Here is a 20,020-nt window from a genome sequence, read left to right on the forward strand (position 1 = left end):
GAGAGAGAGAGGTGGTTGCCACAGCAACTGTGTCATTATGTTGGTGGCAATTATGAAAGCGATGAAAACGGGGTGGGGGAGAGGATTGGCGCAACAGCCAGGAACACTGGAGCGTGAACGAACCTGTCAATTAGGCCTGTGTTTGCCATTCGGTGTTTTATTTCATCGAGTTTAGACTTGCCATATACTCAACAACATGCAGTTCTATTAAGGACCACTTGTGTCCATCTGCAAAAATCTAAGATATAAAGCTGAGGGGGGAGAGAGAGAGAGAGAGAGCGAGATAGAGAGAAGCGCAAATATCAGGGATGAAAAAAATGGCTCCATTCACTATTGTCACACTGTGTCTGTGTCCCTCTCATCCCTATATGAACAATCAGCTGTACAAATATTGTTCTCGAATGTGTGCTAATTATATGTTATTCTGCCTGACAGGTGGAAAAAAGTTAATGGTTTGGTTCTCATCTAAGAATCATATCAGCCACTGCTCATAATGAAAATGATTGGATGACGCATGTTTCAGGTCAAATCAACTTACATTTCTCCTTTCACCCAAATCAATTTAACATAGAAGTGGCCATTTTAGCTGACATTCACATATGACTAATTGATTAGCCTGTGCCATCCATATTTAACCGGGCTCTGCAAGGCAAAGAAACATTTGAAAATGAAACAAAACAGGACTGATCTTTTAGTGTTTCTTTGCAGGGTAGACAGCATGTGTATGTAACCAGAACAGATGACAACATAATATCTCTTTTGAATATCTCTATCCCAATTAGTGTCTTATCCTCCTGCTTTGCAAAATGATGAACATGGTTAATAATTAATTCCATGTAAAATATCAGGGTGGCAGATAGGGGACAAGGAGGAAAATATCTCCAAACAGGGGTTGCACAGTGTTTTCTTTGGGGTGTCAGAAGAGCGATAATGACCTATTTCTGCTGTGTGCGTGCAGCAGGGGGCCTTAAAGAGCATTAATTAGAGTAAATTGAATTACTTTCATCTGTAAATCGTCAGCACTGCCGAAGAGACACACAAAGATGGTCAAATAAACCAAGAATAATTTATAGCCTATGTCCATTTTACATAATATTGAGCAACTAAATTGCAATACATGTACGTAACTTCCATGAATCTGGAGGTCATCCATGGTTTCATGGCACTTGGTTTACATTTAGTTTGTTTTGTTCTGATGTGTGGGTTAGAGTTTAATAGCATAACTTATACTGTGAATTTATTGATAGCAACAATAGCAGCAGCAATAGCAACTCCTCTCCTATCCCAAAATCCACAGTATAATCAATGACTAAACTCCAACCCACACATTAGACAATTTTTTTTAAACAAAGCAGGGCTATTTTGCCTAGCGGTGATGAACATCACCGGTTTGACTACATAACCTTTAAACAAGGTCTGGACCCCTTAGGATTACACTGCAGACTTGTACTGACATAAGAGTCTGAGAGGCCGAGTTCTACAGATTCACCATCAGGGCCCATAGTGTTAAAACACAGCGCCATGGGGACTTATAGGCGATACCTGCATCTTTTAGTCAAAATCGACTTTTTAAAATGTTTATGCTTCGACATTTACATTGAATTTTGTACACGTTTTTGGTTTAACATGAACACAACACATGCCTGCCTTCTTACAATGTTTAACCTTTTATTTTGCATATTGCAATTATTCCTTGTTTTGTATATTTTCTTTTGGTTTAGGTAATGAGCCACTTCCAAAATAAAAACTAAAATAAATAAATACCTAGTCAAAACAAAATATACTATATAAAATATATACTCAACAATCAATACTAGAACAAAAGGATCCAAAACAACATTTTCCATTTCTCTTCCAATATTTCATTTTTTATTATTAATTTAAATAACTTAAAATGGACACAAAAATACCCATCCAGTCTGCACAATGACATTGATCATATTCACACGGTGGCCATTTTGCTCTCATGTCATGCTCGGGATGGGATTTCCTTTCCAAAAGGTGGCAACAGGGTGGAAAGGAATCCCATCCTGAGCATGACACCAAGACCAAAATGGCCACCGTGTGAATATGGTCAATAGGTTTCAGGGGCATCTTTTCCACCCGAGTAGAAGATGATGCTTGAGTGCGTTTCCTTGGGAAATGTAACGTTTAGGCCCCAACATGCATTTTACAACTAAGAGAAAACGTGCCCAAGAAACCTTGTCAACACGGTGCGCTAGGCGGCGAGATCATTCCTATCAAATATGCAAAGGTCAAAGGTCGAGATATCTTCTGTGGTGTCCACAAGGCTGGTAGGAGAACCAAGATCCTAACATACCGCCACTTCAGAGGGAAGTAGGGCTAGTTTAAGCTAATCACATTACCGTAGGCTTAATGATAAGAACTTATAGAAATGAATTGTTCTTTATTACAAAAGTTATGCACAATGTTGCACCCTGTTCCCCTACAGCCACTGATCTAGATCTTCATACACACCAAGACAGCTGAATATAGACATGTCAATTTAAAACCACTTTTGAAAAATACTGGACAATGAGACAGGCAATCTTTAGAAAAATGGAAAAACTACAAAAAAAAAGTTTAGAGATTTCATTTAGATAGGTTGACAGGAGCTTTATACAACATTGGTAGCATTTTCCATACCCTCCCATTCAGTCAGTTGATAAGCATGTATGAAAAGCCTATTTAAGAATGTTACTCACTTGTGTGACATTACAACATAATCTCATTGTACATTGTAATGAACGCCAGTTGCATAATCTTTCAACAAGTTTCCCAGCCTTCCCAACATTGTGGCTACATTTGAAAAACCAGATTTTTGACAGAGGCAACTTTAACCCAAACAGACAGGACAGAATCCTAGCCCCGCTCGGTTTCCCCTCAACATAAGCCCGGCTGAGTAGTACACAGTACCATCTCCGCAGCGCAAGCTGTGTTGAAGATTACAGAGATTTGACATTAAGCTTAGAGGAGACAATAAGGTAGTTATGTCTCTGATTGATGGAGAAACAGACACGAGAGAGGCCTTGTTTTGGATTGGGAAGCTCATAACCAAATATCATTCAAAATAGGCCCGGAGGGGGACATCAAATGCAATTATTGATATTGTCATTTGTGCAGTGAAAAATAACATTATTTATTTATAAAGAAACATATTGTGAACATGACTTACGGTATGAGTATAATAAAAAAAAACACAATGCCAACAGGAGTCTTAACTGGTGACAAAAAAAAAAAAAAAACGATAAGACGTAATGAGTACAAAATGGACAGTTGGGGGGTAGAAAGTCTCAGAAAAAGGAACAAAAACACATTGTCAGCACACTTCAATATTTATATTTACACACGCACGCACACACACACCGACAACTGAGCTGAGGTATTAGAGTCGCCTCAATGCACGCTTTTTATCCGCTTTCTTTTTACCCACATTACTGCTACTGGTGGTACTGGCTCCGTTTGCGCCGTTACCCAGAGAGGCCACTGGGGCCGCACCAGGCCCCATCGCTCTCCTGGTGGGGTCCCCTGCGTGCTTCTTGGGCTGGGGGCCGTCGTTAGGTTCCTGAGGTGCCCCCGAGGTTCCGCCGTGTCCTCCCATGGCGTGGATTTCTGTGAGCAGACGCGCGCGGGAGGCATACTCGGCATAGTCCTCCAGTAGTAAACGCCCAGCCTCTTCATTCAAAGCCGACTCCGGGTTCGGATGAATGAGAAGACACTTGATTGTCTGGAAAGGAGGGGGAAAGAAATGTAATGGAATAAAATTTGCAAAAAAATTACTTAAATTGTTCTCCAAGATCAAAATGGATTGGACTGAGACAACATAATGTGAAAACAATAAACAAGAGTAAGGGCCTCTTACAAGTAATACGTGTCGAAGTCCCAGCTCTGCCTTCCAGTCCCTCTTCAAGACGTTGACACAGATCTCTCCCTTGTGGCCCACATTGGGGTGAAAAATCTTGGTCAGGAAATAACCCTTGGGTGGTACAGCAGGGAAGTCCTTCCCCAGCACCAGGCGCATTCGGAAAATGCCACCAGCAAACGGAGTTCCCTCTGTCAAAGCATAAAGAATTCATCACTGTTGTTCCCAGAATGGAAAAAAGCAGAGTCATGGATTGGCAGGGAGTGGGAGAGATTATGCCTATATAGGGCATCAAGTCAAATGGTGAATTCAAAAGACAAATGTGTACTGAAAATATGTTCCCATTTAGATTTTGTGAATATGGCAGGGGTCGTCCTAAACTAAAGCATCGGCAACAAGGCCGGAACAGTCACAAGAGACTGTTAAACTTGCAGTATTTTGAAATAATAGAGTATTTGACCTGATCTCTAAAATATGAAACAAAACCAAATAAGTCGCCCAAGTGCTTCCCAAGAGAAATACACCACTTAACCGTCAGTAGTCAGTGTGATAGTAAAGGGTTAACATTCTGTAGTGGGGAAGGCGCTCGCCACTAATGCAGGAGATGCTGGGTTCGAGCCAAGCTCTCGGCATTGCTACCAGCTTGGCTGGTCGTTCATTCATACTAACACAATTGGCAGTGTTAGGGGTGGGAAGCTGGTGGGTGGGGATCAGACGTTGTTGACAGCGACTCCTACAGGTCGGTTGGTGCGCCTGCGCAGCAGAATCAGGAAGTGACGGGGGCAGCGTGAGCCTCCCACGGGTTACTCCGCCACTGAGAGATCGCGCTGTGCAGGTGAAAAGATGTGACGGCTGCCTCCTCGTGTACAGGAGGGGACACGTGATGCAAGGCTTCGTCCACATTGCAGCCGGCCAATGGGAGGCATGGCCTAACATCGTTCGAGACAGGGGAGGGTAGAATTGGACAATACGAAATTGGGATGGGAGAAAAATAGAAAATGGGAGAAAAAAGTAGATAAAAAAAAACATTCTGTAGTGTGACAGTGAAAGGGTTAACCTGCTGTTGTGTGGCAGTGAAAGGGTTAACCTTCTGTGTATTGTCACAGTGAAAGGGTTAACCGTTGGTAGTGTGGCAGTGAAAGGGTTAAGAGAGTATGTCACAACCGTACATGACCTTATTTGGAGTGCCGGTGCCAACCGTCTCGATACGGAAAAGGTCAATGGGGGAAATGGATTTCAAACTAACGCCTGATCCAAGATCTGTCGCCAACACATAGCCACAAACTGACATTATCTAAAATAAAGATCTCCATTATTTATTTGAGAGTATTTTTTTTTAATGCTTTATGCTTTCCTGTTTGCAGCAGCTAGCACTTCCTCTCATCGAACAGTAACAATACCAGTAGTCCACCTTTTAAAGTAGAGTAAAATTGTTTAAAACATTTGAACTTATTTACACAAGTAAAGTATCAGGTGTGTCAGACCAGCTTTGCAAAGGTTATGAATAGAAATTAGGCTAAGGATGGAAACATGCATGGCCTGGAAAACACAATTCCACAACTTTTCCCAGGTTTTTCATTACTATAGAGCAGAACACGTATCAATCAATCAATGTATTCACATGGAGGGAGGGAATTATCAATTCAAAGCAAGGAAGACTGAGATAAGTAAGTCACTGTTGTAAAAGCATTGTAAATGACAAAAGTATATCATTAGATTAAGAAGTTTACAGCATAGCTACTCTGTCAGCTAACTGCTAGCATCCGTTTATTTAAATTTTTTTATCCACTTTTTCTCCCATCCCAATTCCGTTGTGCCAATTCTCCCCTCCCCTGTCTTGAACGTTGCTCGCATATGCCCCCCACTGGCCGGTTGTAGGGAGGATAGAAGCCTTGCATCACATGTCCCCTCCGATACACGAGGAGGCAGCCTGTCACATCTTTTCACCTGCCAGCGCGGACTCTCATTGGCGAGGTGTAACGTGTGGGAGGCTCACACTACCCCTGCCATTTCCTGTCTCTGCTGTGCAGGCGTCCCCAACCGAACTGTAGGAGTCGCTGTCCACAAAGTCCAGATTACCACCCATCGACTTCCACCCGCTAACTCTGCCAATTAAGTTAGTATGACGGCGGCAACGCCGACAGCCGGAGTCGAACCCGGTGTCTCTTGCGTTGGTGATGAGCGCAATGTCCGCTGCGCCACCCAGCCGCCACTCTGGTTGGTTGGTTTTATGATCTCGCTCTTAAACAGTACTGTATATTTTAGGGGTGGGTACGCATTAGAACAATACACCGTTCGGCACAACCTCCACTAGGAGGCTAACATACAACTGTGTTTACTAACTCCAACCGGGACTATTGCCACTTTTCCACTGCATGTTATCAACTCGATTCAACTCCGGTAACGTTATAGTTTGATTTGATTTTTATTTGTCTCGAACATAGAAACATAAAACAAGTTTAAAAAACAAAAAAGTAAATGGTCAAAGACTATTTCCATACAATAAGTGTTTGAGAAGGAACAGGGGGAAGTAAAACAACGTATCAAGCCCTGCCCCTTCCTTACAATATTTGACATTATAATTTAATAAAAATAATATAACAAAAATAAAAGTACAGTTTTTTTTATATATCCAAATGAGAAAAAATAGGCAGTCACATTACAGCTCCTCTCTCTTATATGTGTCCATAAGTGCTTGTTTATAGCTACCTTTAAAATGTATTGATATTTTTGCTTAATTTTATATTCGCATCCAGACCCCCCCCCCCCCCACAAACTGCAATGCACATACTTTTAAGAGTTGTACTTACCGTAGGTTGCTTTAAAGCTTAATAGCCGTGAACATTTTTTGAATGTTGCTTGGTAATTTGTTTTTTTTATTGCCAGAAACATAATTTGTGCAAATTTGAATTTGATTAAGTCCATGAATTTTAATGTTTGACTCCTTACAAACTATTACAGACTATTTGTGTGATCTAAATATCTACCATGATGTACTAGCCGTATGGCTCTTTTTTGCAGTGTGCATATCTTTTGTAAGTTGCTTTTATAAGTATTTCCCCAGATTAACACAATATGATAGATATGGTACAATGAGTGTGTGCAATATAATGTATATAGAGTTTTCTGATTCAGGATATTAGTGATGCACGATATATCGGCCGCCGATATAATATCGGCCGATATGGCCGTTTTTTTACACATCGGTATCGGTCCGATATAAAAAAAAATATATATATATATATTTTTTCTCTTTTTACATGTTTTGGCCTTAAATAGTTTCAAAATATCAGTAATTTCTGAAAATAAGTTACAAAAGTAAAAAAAATTATGAGTTTTGGAAAATAGCTCTTTATTTGATTATCATAAAAAGGTGTTTTCTATACAGAGATATCGACATCGGTAAATATCGGTATCGGCCAGAACAGCAATATTAATATCGGTTATCGGTATCGGCCACAATTTTCACATCAGTGCATCACTACAGGATATATCTAGTCTTGCCCAGTATACCAATACTTCGCTAACTTCTCGCCAAATTGAGTGATAACTTATGTGTTGAACCAACCTTTTAATTTGTCCATTTCTATGTTTGCCACTTCTAAAAGCTGCTGAAGGTCATCCCCCGAACATAAAATGTTTGTGTCATCCGCAAAGACAAACAAGTTTCAGTAGGTAAGATACTTTACATATATCATTTATGTATAAAATGAACAATTTGGGTCCCAATACTGACCCCTGTGGAACACCACAGGCAATGTTTAAGCATTGTGACTTGTGCTGACCCATCAGAACAAATTGCTGCCCGTTACTAATATAGCTTTTCAGCCAGTCTAGAGCAACCACTCTGACACCAAACCTGTCCATCTTTTTCAGTAAAATCTCATGATCTATTCTATTGTATCAAGGTACAATCCATCTATTGAGAAGGTACCACACGCTAAATTGTCCGTGCGGACCCCCCCCCCCCCCCAACCCATACAGTTCCAACTCACCGAATTACATTAATCCACCACAGTTTCACAATAATTTCTGTGTTGCACTCAATATTTAAATAATGTTAGTCTAAATAAATAGACAGACAATGTACTTATTAATTTTTTTTATATATTTTTTAAATTATAGAATGAACAGAGCAGTGTTGTTTTGAAACAGTACAGTGTGTTAGTTTGATTTATTTTAAATAACAGTGACACTTTTCCTTTTGATAAGAAATCCAGCCATATTACTTTCATTTAAAATACTGCACTTTAATTTCAAGCGGAAAACTAATCTTTCCATTAACTCATTGGACGCCATTGCTTAAGTGCGCGAGAGGGCGCTAGAGCACCACCGCTTTAATCAATGGGAGGACTGGGAGATTTGCGAGTGCTTAAAATATCTTAAATTATGGCTATGGGTCGATTATCTGTGAGTTGCTTGCAGTCAACATGTACAAAACATATTGTTTTTTCATCTGTACATTTCCGTTTTGAATAAGAGTATAGTTTGTGATTTCTAGTAATTCCAGAGAAAAACGCGATAATGGCCCTTTAGTGGAATACACAAAACACGGTCATTTTTCGGCTGATTATCGAATCTTCCTGAAATCAACGCTAGATCATCATTATTATCCTTCCTCATGCACACATGAAATGGCCCTCGTAGCGCGGCGTCCCCCCCCCCACCTCCTGCACCCAACGGAAAACAGCCACACAGATACAGCGTCGATCGGGGTAGAAATACATATCAGATCAACGATCAAATTTATATAGTGTTCTTACCTTGTATCTGATGTAATGCAAAAGAAATAATCCAATTATCTGATTGCCATTTGAAGTACTGGGCGCGGAGGTCCGTGGCACGTTCAACAGCATTGCATATGAGGAGGGGGGGGGGGGGCAGCCTCGCAGATGTATCGTTGAAATCAGGTTACCTCGCCCGAGTATTTAAACCACGCCCGCACGGCTTGGATCGTCCCAGAGAATAAACTATACCATTCCCAGTGGAGTGCAATGCCAGCCGGAAGGCGTAGGGGGGCGGTATTTGCCCTTTTGCGAGCTCAGACCCATTCCCAACGATAACATCAGGCTGGATGGATGAAAATGAATGGATATCGCTAATAAAATAAATAACGATTAAAACCCGACTATACTCGTGATTGGCGCTCAAGCGATGGCGTATCATCGCGACTGGCGTCCAATGAGTTAAGAACTGACAATCAGAGAATTTAAACATTGTTTTTTGGTGTTTATTTTAAAGAAAGGAAAGTCTAGTGCTGGTTGAGCATATGCATACTTTATGTTGATGGCCTTTGTCTATAATGTGGCCACAAAAATAGAAATGTTTAATTATTTTGTTTGTTTGCACTAAGTTAATACTTTAAATGTAGCCTATATTTATCAGTCAGTTCGGTCTTTGTGTGCCAAACATTATTTAAGGCAAACCGCTGTAAACTTTTTTTTTTCTCAAATAAATGAGAAGCATGTTTACATTTTAAGAGTGTTACATTTTTTATAAAAAACAACGTATATCGAACCGAACCGAAAACAGTGACCACAAAACCGTGATACGAACCGAAGATTTTGTGAACCGTTCCACCCCTAGTATATTTGTATGTCCTGCATGTCATAAATGTTTTTTTTTTTAATTATCTACTTTTTCTCCCATTTTCTATTTTTCTCCCATCCCAATTTTCGTATCGTCCAATTCTCCCCTCCCCTGTCTCGAACGCTGTTAGGCCATGCCTCGCACAAGCCGGCTGCAATGTGGACTAAGGTCGCTTTCACACAGGGGCTGTTTGGTCCGGACTTTCGGACCAGAATTCGATAGTCCGGTTTTTCGGGTTTGTGTGAATGCGTGGCGAACTCGGTTCGCCGACCAAACAGGCGAACTCTGGTCCACCTGAAAACGTAGGTCTCGGTTCGGCTTCATCGAACCAAATGCGGACCAAATATAGGAAGTGCTTATTATTACCGGTCCTTACCACTGCTCGCAGCATTCATTCACTGCAAAACAAGCACACTGCATCTATCTCTCTATCTATCTATCTATATATCTATATATCTAACTGTGCATCTTGGGAAGAAGGAAGAAAAAACGCGGCTTATTATTATTACAGAGGCGCACGGCAATGGATCAATGCCACGGCAATACTATTATTACCATACCACTGCTCGCAGCATTCATTCACTGCAAAACAAGCACACTGCATCTATCTCTCTATCCATCTATCTATCTGTGCATCTTGGGAAGAAGGAAGAAAAAACGTGGCTTATTATATTATTAATAAAACAGCTACTCCGCTGATCTGGAGGGCTCGCAGACAGTCCACATAGACACACACGCGCGCGCACGCACACACACGGGCTCGCAGCCACACACATTTCCACTGTCCAATAGACAAGCGCCCTTTTCGACCGCGTGACATTGTTCAGATAGTTTGGTGCGCCTCACAGATTTCTGTGTGAACGCAGGCGAACCAAATGAAGAATGCAACAATGTTGCAACTTCACCACCAGAACCGCACCGAGTCCACCAGAACTATATGTGAAAGCGACCTAAGCCTTACATCACATGTCCCCTCCGGTACTCGAGGAAGCAGCAGTTGCATCTTTTCACCTGCACAGCGCAATCTCTCAGCGTCGGGGGTCTGCGTTTGGAGGGCACACCGCCCCCGTCGCTTCCTGATTCTGCTGCACAGGCGCACCAACTGACCTGTAGGAGTCGCTGTCCACAACGTCCGATCCCCACCCATCAGCTTCCCACCCCCCTAATACTGCCAATTGTATTAGTATGAACGACCAGCCAAGCTGATAGCAATGCGGAGAGCTGATGTCATAAATATCTTGATGAAACAGTACTGTACTATATCTGTACGTCATAAATGTCTTGATGAATTGAAAATGGGGGACCCGGCCTGATGTAAACATTAATAAAAAAAAATTATAGAATGAACAGAGCAGTGTTGTTTTGAAACAGTACAGTGTGAGTACAGTGTGTGTTAGTTTGTTTTTTAAATAAAAAACAACGTATATCGAACCGAACCGAAAACAGTGACCACAAAACCGTGATACGAACCGAAGATTTTGTGAACCGTTCCAGCCCTAGTATATTTGCATGTCCTGCATGTCATAAATGTCTTGATGAAACAGTACTGTATATCTGTATGTCTTTCATGTCATAAATGTCTTGATGAAACAGTACTGTATATCTGTATGTCTTTCATGTCATAAATGTCTTGATGAAACAGTACTGTATATCTGTATGTCTTTCATGTCATAAATGTCTTGATGAAACAGTACTGTATATCTGTATGTCTTTCATGTCATAAATGTCTTGATGAAACAGTACTGTACTATATCTGTATGTCTTTCATGTCATAAATGTCTTGATGAAACAGTACTGTACTATATCTGTATGTCTTTCATGTCATAAATGTCTTGATGAAACAGTACTGTACTATATCTGTATGTCATAAATGTCTTGAATTGAAAATGGGGGACCCGGCCTGATGTAAACAAGACAAAAGTATTTTTCTGGTCTGCATCCCCTTAACTTAATTGTTTGTATTAAACTGTTTATTTTATATATCAATGACATATGTGAAGTGTCAAAACTATTGAAATGTGTATTATTTGTGGACGACACACATTTTTACAGCTCAGGATATGATTTAAAAGCTTTAGCAAGCATTATCATGCAGGAAATGGACAAATTCAAGAAATGGTTTAAGGAAAATAAACTATCATTAAATGTGAAAAAAAAAAGTTTATGATCTTTTGCAAGAGAAAAAAAAAGAGGAAAATGTTGCATTGTCAATAGATGGAGTTAATATTGAAAGGGTTACTTACAGAACTGCATTTTTTGGGAGTATTGCTGGACGAAGGTTTGACCTGGAAACCTCATTGCACACGTAAGAAAAAAAAATTCTAAGAGTATTTTTATTGTGAATAAAGTTAAATATGTATTAGATAACAAAGCAATGCGAACATTGTACTGTGCACTCATATTTCCTTATATTAATTACTGTGGGGAAGTATGGGGTAACACCTATAAGAGTAATATAAAACCACTGTATCTCCTACAGAAGAGATATTAGGATTATTTGTAAAGCAGACTACATTTACATTTAGCTGATGCTTTTATCCAAAGCGACTTACAAGTTCTGTACGATAAATCATCAGGAAGAGCACAACTCTATCAGCTGAGTAACGATGTTCATCAAAGTGTTGAGTGCTACAGTGTAGGTTAGTTTATTAGGACAAGTGCATGACAGTAGGGTTAGATTTGAATATATATATATATATATATATTTTTTTTTTTTTCAGATAATGGTTGAAGAAGTGAGTCTTTAGTCGACGGCGAAAGATTGGACGGGTTTCGGCTGTCCTAACTGGGGTGGGTAGTTCATTCCAGACTATCGAGAACACACCAACATATTATTTATTAATTCTGGATTATTGAAATTGCAAGAGCTAGTTAAGTTAGACATTGTAACTTCTACGATCGACAAAACAGGTTTGTCCTCCACATGACAGCTGTGGATGGTTCTTACACCTTTTCCAAAGCAAAATTCAAGCACTTTAAGCATTTTCAAGGTGCCTTTTCAAGCTTTTCCAGCATCTTACACCGCTTCCTGACAGCCAGCGAGCGAGCGAACTGGAGACGATATGATATGACACGGCGCGTGTCCGAGTGTGTGCGTGTTACCTGGAACAGGGGACAAAGCCGCCTGCGATTCTCGACCAATTAAGTGTTTGGCGGGACTCTGCCGCGTAATTCGCTCAACTAGACACAGCGAGCGAATATTTGAGGGGTGAACGACATCGCTGCTCAGTTCACTGTCGCTCGCGGCAGGTCAGGAAACGAATACATTTTAATCACTTTTTCTCGCTCGCTCTATGTCAGGACGGGGTGTTGTGCGGCTGTGGTAAATTAAATATTTACTCAAAATGATCATTTCACTTCTTCCATCACATTAAATCAGATGTTTTTGTGCTATAAACAACCAAAATTATAGACTTTGCATCCTATATAACCTGGCTGAGCCAATATGAAACAATCACTCAAATAATCACCAGATAAAACTTCTATTTCAATCAAATATTTACTGAAAATGTGCAAAATAAGAGAACAGTCTTTGCGGTAGGCAGTCAATCAGCTCCTTGAGCCTTAAAATGTATACAAAATCAAATCAACCTAGGATTTTTATGTAACCCCCCCACAGTGGTGTGTTCAGTTGGTACGTCCGAGCAGGTACCAGGATGTAAGCTATATGATGCCCATGTTATCGGTTGCAATACAGACAGTTGACACACTCTAGTCTCCTCTCTTGTTATTTCACACAAACAGCTACCCCCTAGTAGCTGGCTTCTTATGTTGCAGACATATCCTACAGAACATTCCTTAAAATAGAAAGATTTGCTTGTTAGCCATGTTGATCACCGCAAAACCGCATAATGGCGTTAGCTAAACGAAACTAGTTTTATTAAGGTAAATTGGCTTTCAGTGTGTCAGAGTGAGCGCACTCAAGTTGTGCACACTGGACGCTCTGACCGAAGAGTCATTTTATCAGAGCAGATTTTCAGAGTGAATTTATTAACTCACCTTAACTCATTCTGCGCCAATCATGGAAAAAGCCGGGTTAACTCGCCAACAGTTCAGCGCCAATCACAAGAAAAGTCGGATTTTAATAGTTATTTCTTTTATTAGCTATATCCATTCATTTTCATCCATCCAGCCTGATGTTATCATTGGGAATGGGTCTGAGCTCGCAAAAGGGCAAATACCGCCACCTTCCAGCTGGTATTGCACTCCATTGGGAATGGTGTAGTATATTTTCTGGGACGATCCGAGCCGTGCGGGCGGGGTTTAAACTTTAAATACCCAGGCGAGGTAGCGGATTATTTCTTTTGCATTACATCAGATACAAGGTAAGAACACTATATATAAATTTGATCGTTGATCTGATATTTACCCCGATCGACGCCGTCGCTGTCTCTGTGTGTGTGTGTGTGGCTGTGTGCCGTTGGGTGCAGTAATTTCCCTGGAATTACTCAGAAGCACCCAAACTATATTCATATTCAAAACGGTATAAAACGGAAATGTACCGATGAAAAAACAATCTGTTTCGTGGATGTTGACTGGAAGCAACTCACTGACAGTCAAGGTCAGGGTGTATTAGACCCATAGATATAATATAAGATATATTTTAAGCACTCGCAAGTGAACAAAGCATTGACATTGACTTACAGCGCTGGCGTAATAGCGCCCTCTGGCGCATTAATCGATGGCGCAGAATGAGTTAATATGGTGTCGCTTGTCGTTGTCAAAATGAACAATAAACATAGCTGTCTGTGGCAACGCTAGCTCACTAGCTTTCTAAAGTTTAAACAAATAAATAAGAAGCTTGCTACCGTTAGCTCGCTAACATTACTGGGATTAAAGCAAGCTACTCAAGGACGTGCTCGTTTCAACCATGCATTATATTTTGTATCTTCGACTTCAAGCCAGAGCTCATTAAAACAGCAGCCTCCCGGCATGTTGGCTGCCCCACACGCCGTTCCATCAGATGGCAAAAAAAAACACTACAGGTCAATCCAAGCCAAATCATGAGTGGTGAGGCTCGAGAGAGGACTCTTAATTTTACGTGAAAGGCGAAAGCAATTAGGCTCTCTCCGAATTGTATTTCTTTATCTAAAAACCAAACATTCAGTCAGATAGCGATTTATTATTAAAGTATACAGTGTAATTACAATTTCAATAACTTTCCAGTACTTTATACACAATTCAAGCACTATTCAAACCTTGAAAACACCACATTGAAATACAAGCATTTTCAAGGATTTCCAGCACCCGTACGAACCATAGCAGAGCCATGGCTCTGAATGCAAGCTGTTGGCTGACAATAGACGGAAAGAAATGCAGGGAAAAGTACTCAAATGTAAATGTGTTGGCATTTAATTTTTTTTTAGAAGGATTGTACAACTTCAAGGTGACTTTCAAGTGCCACTGGTGCAAGGAAGGAGCTAAAAGAAAGACGGCCGAATGATATTGCGTTTTAGCATGCAATGCGCTACACAAAACAATGATGAGTAGAGACAACTGTGTAAGCTTCCATCCAAATGGTCAACTTGTCTCAATTAGGGGCTAGAGGCGGGTGTGTCTATGTCAAGCCTCTGTGTTGCTCTCAAAGAAGAGGCAAGAAAGCGCAGCTGCTTATATTTCCAGAGCGGGTGACTGAAGTAGCCAGGGTTTAGTTATACTCTGCGTTTCTCCATGTCTAAGCACGTTGTGCAACAGTAATAATCATCCGTGCGAAACACAGTGCACTGTGTAGTTATATGGATTAAATGAAGCCTTGATGCAAAGCATTTGAGGAATAGTTTCAGCCGCTCCTGTTCAGCATGTACTTATTATTATTACAACCCTTGTCCAAAATAAATTTCTTACCTGGGCCTTCGATGGCTGTATGCAATTCAGTGATATCTTCGTCACTGGGATAGATCTTGATGCCCTCAGGAGGATCTGCTGCTAAGGCCGACACCTCTTTATACACCAGCCGCAGGACTTGGGGGGGCAGATTCTCCACATTGGAGTTCTGCAAGGAGAAACAAAGACAATTTTAGCCACCTTGGGTTGAGGACATGCAAGGAGATAAGACAACATTATGGGAAAATACAGACTACAATGTGATTCATTTCCATGTGTTATTCCTATTATCTTGGGAGAGTACAGTCTAGATTTGGGAAGATGGTGTGTCTCTCAAAGCTGGAAACAGCGAAGACACTACGTGTCATCAAGAGATTAATCATGGAGCTGCTCCACTGACTAATGGAATTACATTTATCAAAATGAATGTGTAGCTCATTGGCTAGCACAAGCTCAAACACTGTTAAACACAGAGCTCATAAATTAAAGTCATGGATAACATTCCCGTATAAATTATGTTTGTGAGGTCTGCTTCCCTTTGGCATAGTAGTAGTAGAGCTAACCTTAACGTTATATTGACAAGAGGCATTGCGTTAGCGATAAGACATGAACGTTAATTACATGTAAATTAAATGAGTTACATCGCCATCTAGTAACATACGATACCGTTATGCAACTTACAAACCAATATTAACGTTAATCGAGGTTCACGTCGGTAACGTTCTGTGTTACTTCGCCTAAGCTAACGTTAGCTAGTTGATCACCGACACTGGTGCTAGCTTGCTCGCTAACGTTAGCTTCAGTTGCTCAACCGATTCTGAAATAACTAATGGCGTTGTGATGTGAAACGATGTTTAATGTAAAGCTAATGACGCTCCTTTCTGAAATGAATAACGAGCTAAAATAGTTGGTAAATGTTAGTTAAGGTTTATATTACAAAAGGCTGTGTGGCTAAGGTTAGCTAGATTCCAGCAAATAGACATAACCCGAATAAGCAAATCGACAGCTAATGTTAGCTCGCTAGCTACCATCAGATGTGCTAGCAGCTGGCGTTACGTTAGTAGTAAACCAGAGGGAATGTCAGACTTACCATGTCTTCGAAAAGGTATTCAGTTTAGTCCTGTGGGTGTCTAGATGGGAGTTAATTTTGAAAAGAATTTCAGACGAACGTTTTAGAATTAGAACTAATGTCGTTTGTGTTAACTAGCTGTTGTTAGCTACTCTTCTTTTCTTCTTTTCGTTGACAAACAGGAACAAAAATACGATCCGCAATAACTCGAACGGACCAATCGGCGGTTTAGTAATACGATACGTAACGCCGACGTAACCAATCACGGATCAGAGCGATGTGTTGTATTGTGGATGGCAGCTCCGTCAGCCACACAGGTCTAAAATGTCAGTGATCCTCACAGGCCATAGGCGCGTTTGAATAACTCACACCCACCCTATTACGCAAGGTAAGTCCAAGGTTTGTTTTTGACTAGAATGTTTTTGCAACTAGTTTATTTAATTTTTTAGTTAAGTAGTTTATACACAGCGGTGTCCAAATCCATGATGAAAAAAAGCCATATAACAGAACTATGTTCTGATTTACAGAGTTCCAAAAATCGTATTTTCCACTTACAAATCAAACACTTCAAGAATATAAACTGTAAATATACCCCACATGTAAAATATATGGTCCAAATAATTCTGGATTGGGTCTCAAATCTCAATCAATAATAGACTAATACTTTTAAATATTTTTTTTTAATGGATAGGGTGTTCCTGGTGTATATTTGACCTCCATCTCGAAAGTCATGGAACAAATAGTCTACGAACAGGTCGAAAAGTACCTTGTGGAAAAAAATCTAATCTACGAATTCCAATCTGGCTTCAGAACATCCCACTCCACTGACACATGCCTTCTCTATTTGAACGACCACATCAAGCAAGAGGTGGACGCGGGCAAATACTGCGGCATGGTCATGCTAGACCTACAAAAGGCCTTCGACACTGTCAATCACACCATTCTGATTGACAAGCTAAAAGCAATTGGTTTTGATAGTTTATCAGTGAGCTGGATACAATCCTACCTGGAGGGGAGAGAACAGATGGTGGAGGTAAACGGTACCCTACCCCCCCCCCCCCTCACAGTGAACTGTGGTGTTCCACAAGGAAGCATACTAGGACCACTACTGTTCCTAATTTATGCAAATGACATGTCGTCAGCTTGTGACTGCAACTTGTTCCTGTTTGCGGACGACTCAGCCCTGCTGGTCTCTGACAAGAACAAGTTACAGGTTGAAAAAACCCTCAGCTCGGAACTAGGCAAAATCTGCATATGGCTCGCCGACAACAAACACTATCATTACACATGGGCAAAACAGAGTCCATTCTCTTCGGTTCAAATAACAAACTCAGCAAAACAGACGGCTTCTCAGTTACAGTGGGTGACAATATTGTCACAAGGAAAGATGAAATTACCTACCTGGGTTCCATCCTAGAGGCTAATCTTTCCTGTGACAAAATGGCATCCAATGTAATAAAAAAAAGTCAATCAACGAACTCGATTCTTGTACCGGATCTCCTCCCTGGTAAACAAGAATACCCTGAAGACTCTGGCAGGAGCACTCATTCAAGGGTACTACGACTATGCTTGCACCTCATGGTACCAAAGCACCTCAAAGGCACTAAAAACCAAATTACAAACATCTCAAAACAAACTAGTCAGACTACTGCTTGACCTGACTCCTAGAACCCACCTCTCCCCTGCACACTTTGCCAACCTAGGATGGCTTAGAGTAGACAACAGAGTACAGCAACTTGCAATGGGCCTGGTCTACAAGATACACTACACAACCAAGGTACCCATGTACATGTCAAAATACTTCCCAAAGGTCAGTGAATACCACGATCACAACACCAGAGGGAGCTCCACAAATCATGTAAAACCCAGATTCGGCTCAAACAAGGGACTAAACACGTTTCGCAATTATGCCACAACAATGTGGAACGCCCTACCTAAAGCTGTAAAGGAATGTAAATCACTACCCACCTTCAAAAACACTCTCAAACAATCCGCTTTTAGAATTTTCATGTGAGATAGTGAAAATCTTACATAAACGCCTGACCTTTAGTGGATATTCCTTACCATCATGTCCATTATGGAAAAACCCTTTGCTCTCTGCAGGAGGTAAACTCCTTAAAAATAATGTATGGCAACAACATAATATAACACAGGTGGGCCAAGTGATCAAAAGGGGAAATATGATACCTTTTAATGAACTTAAAACACAGTTTGGGCTGAAAGACACAGAATTTTTATCTTATTTACAAATACAATCAGTTATTAAATCATTGTTGTCTAAAGGCATAGCTATAGGAACAAACGGAGTCATGGAAGAGACATTAAGGGGAATTACAGGCAGGAAAGGCATTGTTTCTGCAATGTATAAACTATCATGTTCAACCACCCCTGATACCAATACCCAAACTAAAGTCCAATGGGAGCGAGACATGGGTATATCCATATCTGAAACACAATGGGAAGCAGCACTTAGGAATAGTACAAAAATATCAAAATGTGTTAGATATAAAATTATACAATTAAAGATACTACACAGGGCCTATATAACACCCTGTACATTGAATAAAATGAATCACACCCTACCCAAATTGTGCTGGCATGGGTGTGGAGTAGAGGGTACGCTCATGCACTTGCTGTGGCACTGCCCACTTGTTAGGAAATTTTGGTTGGACATTGCTGAGGACCTGTCAGTTACTCTCCAAATTGACATTAATCCTTGCCCTATAATGTGTATATTGGGTGTAAAAATGGACACTGCTCAAGCAAAGATTGTAAATAATACTGTAGCACTGGCTTTTCTAGCATGCAAACGGATTATTTTAATGAACTGGAAAGAACGCAAACCGAACTGCTTCAGTATGGAGAACTGGCGCAAGGACTTCATGGACTTGCTATCGATGGAACAGGCTGCTCTGTCTCTTCAAGAGAGTGATAGGCCCGATGGCCTTCAAGGTCCCCTGAACTTTATTAGATCACTATCTGGAATAAGTTTGTCTACTGAACCTTTGTAACGCTCTGCAACCCCCCCCCCCCCCCTCGCCCCTTGTTGTTATTGTTATTATTATCATTTCTTGTCTTGTTTTGTTGTGTATGTATTGTCTTGTTTGAGAAAAATAAAAAAAAACTTTAAATATAAAAACACTCTCAAAGAACACCTACGGGAGACTGCAATTCAAAACTGGCCCCTACAAATGTCCTAACCCAGTTGTACAATAAAGACCAAGCATGGCTTTGTCAGTATTCCAATGTACAGCCCCACCCAACCCCACCCCACCTACCCAACCTCCTCCAATGTACAGTTTCCATGTCAAATGTATGTCAGTATTCCAATGTACAGTGTGTCCCCCCCCCCCTACCCAACCCCCCCCCCCCCCCCCCCCCACCTCCAATGTACAGCCCCACCCCACCTACCCAACCTCCCCCAATGCACAGTTTCTATGTCAAATGTATATACTCTTCTTCTGGATTTTTTTAGTATAAAAAAACAGTACTGTATTTGAAAATCTGGTATGTCATAAATGTATAGATGTAGCAGTACTGTCTATCTGTATGTCATGTGTGTCATATGATGAATTGAAAATGGGGGACCCTGATGGAAACAAGACGAAAGTCTTTCTCAGGTCTGCATCCTCTTAACAATTGTATGTATTGAGCTGTACTGTACTGTACCCATTCTG

At 40.8% G+C, this 20,020-nt stretch overlaps 1 protein-coding gene across 1 annotated transcript; it reads right to left on the bottom strand.

The window, feature by feature from the left end:
• Nucleotides 1–1,857: 1,857 nt before the first annotated feature.
• On the bottom strand, nt 1,858–16,517 carry ube2s (ubiquitin-conjugating enzyme E2S). Its single transcript, XM_084336110.1, has 4 exons — nt 16,365–16,517; nt 15,296–15,443; nt 3,863–4,053; nt 1,858–3,727 (listed from the first exon to the last, which is right to left on the bottom strand). The coding sequence occupies exons 1-4, from the start codon at nt 16,365–16,367 to the stop codon at nt 3,386–3,388; spliced, it is 684 nt and encodes a 227-aa protein (XP_084192236.1). The 5' UTR covers nt 16,368–16,517; the 3' UTR covers nt 1,858–3,385.
• Nucleotides 16,518–20,020: the final 3,503 nt, after the last annotated feature.

This window comes from Notolepis coatsorum (assembly GCF_963971535.1).
Source record: "Notolepis coatsorum genome assembly, chromosome: 19".
Lineage (NCBI taxonomy): Eukaryota > Metazoa > Chordata > Actinopteri > Aulopiformes > Paralepididae > Notolepis > Notolepis coatsorum.

Bases quoted from the DNA above. Each gene is read 5' to 3' on its own strand.
- ube2s (XM_084336110.1), bottom strand. The intron at 4,054-15,295 runs GTAAGAAATTTA...ATGCTTTGACAG, and splicing joins TACAGCCATCGAAGGCCCAG to AGGGAACTCCGTTTGCTGGT. The intron at 3,728-3,862 runs GTAAGAGGCCCT...CCTCCTTTCCAG, and splicing joins GACTTCGACACGTATTACTT to ACAATCAAGTGTCTTCTCAT.